The sequence below is a fragment of the Benincasa hispida genome, chromosome 12 (assembly GCF_027475165.1).
Source record: "Benincasa hispida cultivar pf3 chromosome 12, pf3_genome.v1.1, whole genome shotgun sequence".
NCBI classification, from domain to species: domain Eukaryota; kingdom Viridiplantae; phylum Streptophyta; class Magnoliopsida; order Cucurbitales; family Cucurbitaceae; genus Benincasa; species Benincasa hispida.
Window position 1 is genome coordinate 35,709,442 of NC_143489.1, and position 10,323 is coordinate 35,719,764.

The window sequence follows — 10,323 nt, forward strand, 5'->3', positions numbered from 1 at the left end:
TAAAATTTAATTAATTTAATATCAAATATTAAATTAATTTTAACACATACATATCTTTATATATTTAAATATATAAATTCTTTTATTCCGTTTAATCCTCAAATTAAACATGTAATTATATCTCATATAATTACTAATTCCCTTGATTCTAATTTGAATGTTTCAAATTAACTTATCATGCTATTCTAGAGCTAGTCCGTTACGAGCTAGTTAGGGGATCTCGTGGACCTACAGATCATGGGCTCCAACAATCTGAGATTAATTGGCTAAACTCATTAGACCGGATTAATCCCCATTCGTTAACTAATGGGTCATTCAACTAAAGGCCATAGTTACACTCCCCTCACTGTAGATATATTATGTCCACATGATTTAACCATAATTAGCAAGTCGACCTTTGACAGGTTGTTCGTAATAACGAGTGGGTCAAATATCTGTTTTACCTCTGAGATTACGTCTTATCCTCAAGTCCTTACTGATCCTCTGATGAACAACTAGTTTGTGATCTAATCACTAAACCAAACTCTCTCAGCCCAGTGAGAGGGTGGGGTCCCTTATTCAAGACTTGGATTCAGACTTGAGAGAACAACCTTTCTCCTATCCCTAAATTGGGTAGGCGTGAACTCCGCCTTGCACCCTATGTCCCCAACTATCTATCTGGTCTTACCCCTGAAATGGGAGTCTTATTGAGCCGGCGTTGTTGAGTCAACCCTCACCTATACAAATCTAAGGACAATCCCAAATAAATAGGAGTTCATAGTTAGCTCAAAATTAAGATTGAGTTACCTAGGTCATCTAGGTGGAATAGTCAATCTTATACAGTAAATAACAGTATAAAGTAAGAGTGACTTATTTTTTGGTCCGAATCTTATGCAAACTCATTGCATAGGATGACCTAACCCCTCATGTCATAACATGTACGAATTAGGATCACATCGTATGTAGCACTTTACAACTCTTTGTAACAACTACAGAGTAGGTCGCATCCAATGGTGTTACCAGAATAAGGTACCCAACCTCATTCATATACCATAGATCATTTTGACTATTTACTCAAACATGATCCACTCTTATCTATCCACATAAAGTTCAAGTACTCATACAATAGTCATGAGTCTTAGATGATTGAATTTAGACTTTCATATAATTTATGAAATCAATAATAAGTATATTGATTATAGAAAATATTTATCATTTTACAAACGACAAGTTTTAGGACATAAAACCCAACAAGTTCTAATCTTGAAATCTTGTTTCTTTCATAACAGGAGTCTTTCAAATAGTTAGAAGTGCTTTAAAACACATTAAATAAGTGGATTTTTATTTGAAGAGTTTGTTTGTTGTTATATAATATGTTTCGTGCTTTATGAGCATTATATCTATTGATTACTATGTACATACCTTATGTTCTTGAAATTGTTTCATATTCTGGATGTCTAAGCATGCTGAACATATGGTGATATTATTGGGATATGATTTTAATCGTCAAATGTCTAAATAAATGTATGAAATATGTTTTGAGCGTGTTGTCGCATATGTGGACCGGATAAAGAAATATTGTTTAGATGTATGTGTAAGTCTCTTAAATTCTTTATTTTGGTTTGATTTACTTCAGTTGCTCATGTTAGGTTTAGTTCTAGTTTAATGTTTGAGTCATATTTAATGTTGTGGGGCAATTGTAAAACTCTAAGTTATTTGCTTCGAAACCCTCATTTTCCACGATTAACTTTCAAAACAACCCCTTTCTAAATAATCCATTATTTTGTTGTGGCATAGAAATAATTATGGGATACAATTTTTTTTTTTTTTTGGGTACCATTATGGGATACACTTTAATTTGCTATAAAGATAATAAAAATGAACTAATACAAACATTCACATTAGGAGCTCCTATATAGACCAATGTGGAGAGATTTTGTTTTTTGAGTATTAAAAAAATTATACTTTTGGATATCTATTTTTTTTAATGGTCTAAATGTGATAATTTAGATTATGTTTGATAACTATTTCGTTTTTTTATTTTTGATTTTTTAAAAATTAAGCTTATTTTCATTTCATTTCCTATAACCATTTGCATATATTTATTTAAATACAAGACTTGAATTCTTAGTTAAATTTTAAAATTAAAAAAATATATTTTTTAATTTTCAAAATTTACCTTCATTTTGAAAACATAGTTGAAAAGTAGATAATAAAGTAAAAATGTTAGAGAAAGAATGAGTGTTTATAGTTTAGTTTTAAAAAATAAAAAACTAAAAATCAAATGGTTACCAAACAAAGTCTTAGTGAGTATTTGGGACAAGGAGTTGGTTATTATACTCCAATATTATTATAGTTGGGATACAATAGTTTGTTTTTGAATGTAGATTATTTTTGTTTGAGTTATAATAGCATGTGTTTGAAGTGTAAACTATTTTAGTTGAGAAAAAAATAGTAAACACTGTAACAAATAATAAAAAATGATGAATATAAAATAGTAAAAACGATAGCAAATAATAAACACCGTAGCAAATAGGAGTTTGGAATAGTATTTTTTGTAGCTAATTGGAGGTTTTGAAATTGTATTTATTGTAGTAAGAGATAATTATTCTAGTCTTATAATAATCTTTGCCTCAAACGTCTCTTTAGTCTTTGAGATTTAAAGAATAGTATTAAATTGTTCTTAAAATCAATTGTTTATTAGCTACCAAGTTGAAACATGATGTAATGGATGACTACTTATCAATGCAACATCTCTATCCCTTCCTTTTCTTATATTATTTTCTTTCTAATCATCAATCACCTCCTACATATGTTGTCGTTATCGTCGTTGGTTGTTGAGACTAGTGTCTTGATCTTTCTACTTTCCATCATCCTTCTCCAAAAGTCTTCGCTTGGTTCTACATTATCTTTCTATTAAGTCTTAAACAATTGATTAATCCAAAAATTTAAATGGGTGAGAGAAGGCAAATTTAATATCACATCATTTAATAACTCATTATCTTGAAATATGTAGAACACCCAATAAGTGAAAATAAATATTAATTGAGATAATAAATAACATCGTTTGAAAACTAAAATCAATAAGTTATGGAAAAAAATAAATTTGGATGAGTAAGCCTTCATTATTATTATTTTTTAAATCATTATCTATTTTTTAAAATTTCATCTAGTTAAAGAAATATGAAAATCATGAAGAAAAAATCAACCACATGCTATACCAACCATCCAAGAGTAAAGGATAACCACAACCCATCTCCCAATCTTCATCATAGTAGACTACTCTTCTTCTTCTCTGCTTTCCTCTGTTTTTTCATAATCCATTTCCCACGAAACACTAACCCTTTATCGATCCCCATGGCGGCGGCATTATCCACGGTGGTCGGATCTCAGCCGGCGATCAAAGTCATCGCTCTCTGCGGTTCTCTTCGCCAAAATTCTTACAACAGAGGCCTCATTCGTGCTGGTAATCCAACTCTCTCTCTCTTCTTCTTCTTCTTCTTCTCTGTTTTGCTCTGTTTTTTCCAATCTTTCCTCGCCGTGGTTGCATTGCAGCGACGGAGATAGCGAAGGAGTCGATCGATGGATTGCACATCGAATTTATAGATATCTCCCCTTTGCCAATGCTCAACACCGATTTGGAGGTTGATGGAACATATCCGCCCGTCGTCGAGGCGTTTCGGCGGAAGATTCTTGAAGCCGATAGCTATCTCTTTGCTTCGCCGGAATATAACTACTCTATTACCGGTATATTCCTTTTCATTTTCTTTCTTTCTATTTTTATTTTTCTTTTTCTTTTCCACTTGAAAGGAAATAGTTCCTTTCGTTTTCAATAAATATGAACTGTCATAAGTCGGCCCTTTTTCTTAATTGGATCACGTTTCTTGTCGGCAATAATTGGACCAACAATACTAGATTATAATTTTAGTTTAAATATACGCTATCCTCGTACTATAGATTTTTTCCTTTTTCATTTTAGTCCCTGCATTTTTTAAATATTCATTTTTGTTCATTTGGTTTATGATAACGAAAATATCACCTTTTCATTTTAGTCCCTACGTTTTTTAAATTTTCATTTTTGTTCATTTTTAGTTTATGAATCTAAATCTCTGTTTTCACCGATCTTCCAATTTTCACTTTTATGGCTAATTTTCGAAAGTTTAAGAACTAAAATAAACTCAAGCTAAAAGTATAAGTATTAAAATGAGCATTTTAAAAAGGGATATTCGTAAATATAGTAATCAGATTAAAAGTATTAACAAATATAATATAATGTAAAAAAAATATAAATATGAAAAAATTTAGATAATCTATCGGTTATAGACCATATCATTAGTAGGAGTTTATCAATGATAGATCATATCGCTGGTAATAGTCTATCAACGATAGAAGTATATCGTTGATAGACTTTGTTATATTTGCAATTTTTTTTAAAATGTTATTATACACTTGATTATTATTCTTCTTAAAAATACCACTCATTGTAATTACCCTTTTGAAAATCTAGGGACTAAAATGAACTAAAGTTGGAGTAAATGGACCAAAATATTTGAAATTATATGAAGCAAAATTAACCAAAGTAAAAAGTATAGGACCATAATATTATTTAGATCTATAATTTTAAACTTGAACTAATAATTAAATCAATTTAAACTTTGAACTTTCGCAAATGTATAAATTAACATATTCTTTCAGAGTTTAATTGAGGAAAATTGTGCAAAACATATAATTATTTCAAATTAAACTTCTATATTATTTTAAGTGATTTAAACTGATTATTAAGATTACGTTTCAAAATAGTCCATATATTCAATTGTTACAAATCTATAGGCTTCTTTAAATGTTGGGTTGATAAAATCGACAATTACAATTTGTTGAATGGACAATTTCTAAAGAAAATCTTAATCGAGGGGTTAAATTGATTCACTTACCAAATTTTAGGAGTTTAATCAATAAAATTATAAGTCTCACATGATGATTATCTAAATAGAACGTAATGGAGGAGTGTAAATTGATACACTTACAAAATTTTAGTTTTAAATTGATACAACCCTAAAGTTTGGGGTGCAAATTAATATTTTCTTTTGTATTTATTGATTCTTAATGGTAGTACATTCCTAAATTTTCAATTTTATGATTGTATATGTTGTTGAAAGCTAAACTTTGTCTAGTATATATCCATAAACTTTCAATTTTATGTCATTGATTTATAATTTTCAATTTTGTGTCTAACAAATGTTTGGCGTATTTAACATTTTATAAATATTAACATTTGTATAAGATATAAAATTAAAATTTATTACTCAATTCAATTTATATTATATTAAGAGATCAATACAATAATTTTTCCTTGTATGTCGCGTCCAGTGCTCAAGTGGGAACGGGTTAGCTTGAATTTTCAACTTCTTAGACTATGTTTAGAGTGTATTCTATAGTTTCTTTGGAAAAATTAATTGTTGAGAATAATTTTGGACAAAGGTAGGTAATAAAAAGAAGGAAAAACAGTAATTTATTTTATATAAAAAGATTTGACTTTGTCAAAAAGGTATAAAATTATAAATATAAAGGCTAGCAACGAAGTTTCTAAATTGTGGTTGTGGTGGAAGTAGGATCTTTCTCCACATACGTGCATCACCGTCGTTCATTTGGACAAGCGAGTTCGAGCAACCGCACTCGTGTGTAAAAAGAAATAAATATCTTTCTCTTTGTTTTTATTACCATTTTAAAAATAAAATGTTTATGATTCAGTGGATCCAAAGATTAATTCTTTGAATTAAATTCCAGATCTAAAATGTTTTCTTTCCCCTTCCTAACAAAGTCTCGAAATTGTTTTTGGAAACTATCAGAAACCCTATGTTTTTTCTTCTTCTCTCTATTTTTTGACCACTATTTCTGGACTATTTTTCGTCTGATTCCAATTCGTTCTCCAACGAGTGCATGCCAGAGATAAAAAATCGTATTAACCTTGGGGAGCAATTAACTTCCTACAATTTAGAACCAAGGCTGCGTCCCTATTGTTTTCAAGGCAGAAAGTTCCTTCATTGTACAACGATCTACATTTGGTCCTTCAAATTGATAGTAAAAAATTGAGTTTCACTTACTCTTCGTTCCTAATATCGATCAAGAACAGTAAGATACTTCTAGATTTGTCAAAGTTGGAGCCATTGGACGGATCCAATACCGGCGCTACAATATTCAGTTAGTGCAACTGTTTCATATTTCGGGAGTTTCATGTTCTTTGACTGAATATCCTTTAAAAACTTCATGTAGTCGGGCATTTCTTCTAAAGCTTCTACCAATGGAATGTTTATGTGGAGCTGTTTCAAAACATGGAGGAATTTCTTAAACTACAAGTCTTGATTAGCCTTCTTGAATCTCTACGGGAATGGGTATGGTGGCCTATAAATCTTCATTGTGTTTTCATCTTCTTTATCCTTCTTTTTGGTTTTTTCTTCTTTCTTATCTTCTACTTTTTCTTCCTCAACCTTTTGCTAAGTTTCAGCGGTTAAGTCTTTACTAGCATCTTCCTTATATCTTCAGACTCTTTCTGCTTTTGATCACTAAGTAGTGGATGACCTTCATATTCCAAGATGATTTTTAGTACAAAAGTTACTGGTTACAATGGGAGGTTTTGCATGAACAACATCTACTGCTTGTTTCCCTAATGCTAGGTTTTGCAACATTGACCCCAAGAAGGCAAATGTTTGATTTATTGCGGTCAAACCATTATTATTGTACACTCTTACTATAGTTTTGGTTATTATTTGCAGTTGTGTCCATGATCTCATGAGCTTCATTCACCGACTTCTTTAGCAATGACCCACTAACTAATGCATTAACAAGTATTTTTTATGCTTGATTTAGTCTGTCGTAAAATTGCTCTATAAGAATGCATGTCGGGAGTCCATGGTGCAGACGCTTCCTCACCAACTTCTTGAATCATATCCATGCTCCATCAACAGGCTCCGTTGGAGCTTGCTTGAATGCGATAATGTCTCCACTAAATTTAGCATTTTGATCTGGTGGAAAATACTTCTCTAGGAATTTTTCTACAAGATTCTCATATTAAGATAGAATTTAGTGAGAATGAGTCCAGCCATGCTTCAACATCTCCTTGCATGGAGTAGGGAAATAATTCTAGCCTTAAAGTATCCTCTGCTTCTCCATTTATTTTAAACAAACTACAAATGTGCTTAAATTGTTTTCAATACTTGTGATATGAAAACTCTAGAATTTGAAAATTAAGAACCTAAATATTGAATCCCAAATATCAAATTTTAAAACCTACGATCAAGTTGATAACAATCTCAAAGCGAATTATTAGAGTTTGGATTACCTTTTGATCGAAGACCAAGAGATAAGGAGAACTATCCCTTACTCCGAGTTCGAACACTCCACGAGCAAGAAGATCCGACTTACTTGAATGTTCTTGGCACGCAACCCTGAATCAAGAATTGCAAAATTGGCGATGAAACCCTATCACAAGCTGCCATATAGCTTACCAAGAATAATATGTATAATGATATAAGGAGGCATATATGCTTCAGATATGGAGTTGTGAAGTAGTTGCTGAAAGGAGGACTTATCTCCTTGGAGTATATGATGTCTAAGAAGAACTTGAAAAATCCTCTAACAAAAGGCCTAACAAGGAGGATACTTCAAGAGTCCTTTGTGTGCATGAAACTCAAACTCTTAAAAAATCCATAGCCCTTTCTTTGGATGGTCTTAGTATGAACTTGATTGATAATTGTGAAATCTTCATAACTTAATTTTTGAGTAGTTTGACTTTGACAGACTTGATGAAGTTGATTCTGGTATGGACTAATGAAATCTTTAAAGCTCAGTTTTCCCGTAGTTTGTCTTTGATATACTTGATGAAGTTGGTTTGGTATGGATTAGATGTGAAGTCTTCATAGCTCAATTTTCGAATGGTTTGTCTCCGACAAACTTGATGGTACGATTGATGTGATTTTGAAGTGTGGTCACCATCTATGAAAGAGTTTAAAAGTCTCTTTCTAGAGCTTTCATAGTAACCCAAAGTTTATGTGCTTGACCCTAAATAGCACAAATTATATCGCAGAATCAAGAAAAATTTAAGAAGTAAAACGTATTGTGGTGGTCTCAACTGTAGTTATTGAAAGTTCAAGAGTTAACTTCAAGAGATAACTCACTCTCTCTAATAAAGTTGTTGTCTTTCACTATGCATCAATTCAATCGTAAGATATTGATGCTTAAGTTTATTCTCCTATCTTTACTCAGAACATTTCTTTAAATCTTTTTCTATTATTTTGTTATTTCTTATACCAGTTATTTATGAGAGATTGTTAGAAATGACCTTGGGCCAAGATCCCTAGCAAGAAGCAAAATTAAAAAGAGGGAAAGGTAGTGGTTTATCCCACATCGGAAGATTTCGCTTTGCCAAAAGGGTATAAATGTAAAGGCTAGCAAAGAAAGTAGGATCTTTCGCCATGGGCGCATGCTGCCGTTGCCGTCTGTTCGGACAGGTGGGTTCGGGTAATCGCTCTTGCACATAAAAAAGAAAATATTTTTACTACCTTTCTCTTTATTTTTATTACTATTTTAAAAATAAAACTTTTATGAATTAATGGATCCAAAAATTAATTCTTTGAATTAAATTCTAGATCTAAAATGTTTTCTTTCCCCTTATTAAGAAAGTCTGAAAATTATTTTTGTAACTATCAGAAACCTTAAGCTTCATCTCTCCTCTCTATTTTTCTTAGCACAGTTTCTAGGTTATTTTCTGTTTGTCCAATCCATTCTTCGATGAGTACACGTTAGAGATCGAAAGTTGTATTAACCTTCGAAAGCAACCAGTCGATCAAGGTCACGCCATTTTTGTTTCCAAGGTGGTGGGTTCCTCCACCACACTATGATCTACATTTGGTCCTTCATTAATTCCTTCCGCGTCAATGAGTATTAATACTAAACTTTTAATTTTATTAAAGTATCCTAAAGTGAACGTAGCTCAACTAGCATACGAGTATGCTAGTGACTACGACATTTGTTGTTTGAATCCCCTATCCCAATTGTACTAAAAACACATTCTTCTCTGATCATTTCACTTCCATTATAAAGTTGAAACCTTTAGTTCTCCCTTTATTACTCAAGCACTTTGAAAAGAACTACTTCTACATGTTTCTTGAGTTTGATTTAGTTGTGGATGTGATAATTGTTGTTATTAGCACCATTGAAGAATGCAATAGACTGGGGATCAAGGCCACCAAATGTATGGAGAGACAAAGCAGCAGCAATTGTGAGTGCAGGTGGTGGCTCTGGTGGACTAAGATCACAGTACCATCTTCGCCAAGTTGGAGTATTTCTTGACCTCCATTTCATAAACAAGCCTGAGTTTTTCTTGAATGCATTTCAGACACCCCCCAAGTTCGGCAGCAACGGCGACTTGATTGACGCTGAAGTTCGAGAGAGGTTGAAGGCTCTTCTTCTGGCCTTGCGTGCATTTTCCTTGAGACTTAAAGGAACTAACCCCCCCGTAGATTGTTGAACTAACATCATGAGATGTTTTATATGCTGTGTTGTGTGCTGCTGTCTTAATAATCATGGACAACTTGATCTCTATGTCCGACAAACATGTGTTGTATAATAGATAGGTCCAACATTTGTTAGAACGAATCAACACTATTTAGTTTTGAATAAATTTTGAGAGCAAAATATCCCTCAAACTCATTTTTAAACATATATATGTATAAGCTTATGTGTCACTATGTTTGTGTCGTTCTCTTTATATACTCGTTGAAATAATGGGGAATCATCAAAATAGTTTTGATGAATAAAATGGTTCCACGTTCTCGTAAAATAAAATCTTCGAGAATGTGAAATCTACACTTGGCTATGATTTTTGCACCATTTTGAAAAATAAGAAAACCACCATGATTATTTTCACAATGATTTTTGCGCAATTCTCTCTTGCTGAAAATTCTCATTCCAATGTATACATTCCTTTCACGATGGTAGCAAATCCGGTAATTCTCCAATGATTTCTTCCCTTTAAGACTTTGATTAATCTATGTTTTGTATATAGTTTTGGTTTTTCTTCAGCAGTAGCATGATTTTGTTCCTTCAATTGTTGATTAGAAGAACCAATTTCTAGTGAAATAAACAGAAAAAGGTGATCGTGTCACCACTTTTTTTAAGAAAAAACGTGATAAAAATTTATTATGCTTTAAACATGAATGATAGGTTAGAGGTAAAATATGTGTGTGTTTTTTTAAATTTAGAAAAAGTTTATTTAATAATTTTAATATAAATTACATCATATTAACCCATCACTAAAAGGGATAATAGGGAAAATTAAATGTTTCTCTT

At 31.8% G+C, this 10,323-nt stretch overlaps 1 protein-coding gene across 1 annotated transcript; it reads left to right on the top strand.

The window, feature by feature from the left end:
* The first annotated feature begins 3,045 nt into the window (after positions 1-3,045).
* On the top strand, positions 3,046-9,719 carry LOC120092645 (NAD(P)H:quinone oxidoreductase-like). The gene is made up of 3 exons (XM_039050791.2): positions 3,046-3,445; positions 3,535-3,726; positions 9,183-9,719. The coding sequence occupies exons 1-3, from the start codon at positions 3,163-3,165 to the stop codon at positions 9,500-9,502; spliced, it is 795 nt and encodes a 264-aa protein (XP_038906719.1). The 5' UTR covers positions 3,046-3,162; the 3' UTR covers positions 9,503-9,719.
* Positions 9,720-10,323: the final 604 nt, after the last annotated feature.

Coding starts and splice junctions, on each gene's coding strand:
- LOC120092645 (XM_039050791.2), top strand. CDS start 3,163: ATGAAAATCATGAAGAAAAAATCAACCACATGCTATACCAACCATCCA. Junction 3,446..3,534: donor CAGAGGCCTCATTCGTGCTG/GTAATCCAACTC, acceptor GTTGCATTGCAG/CGACGGAGATAGCGAAGGAG. Junction 3,727..9,182: donor ATATAACTACTCTATTACCG/GTATATTCCTTT, acceptor TGTTGTTATTAG/CACCATTGAAGAATGCAATA.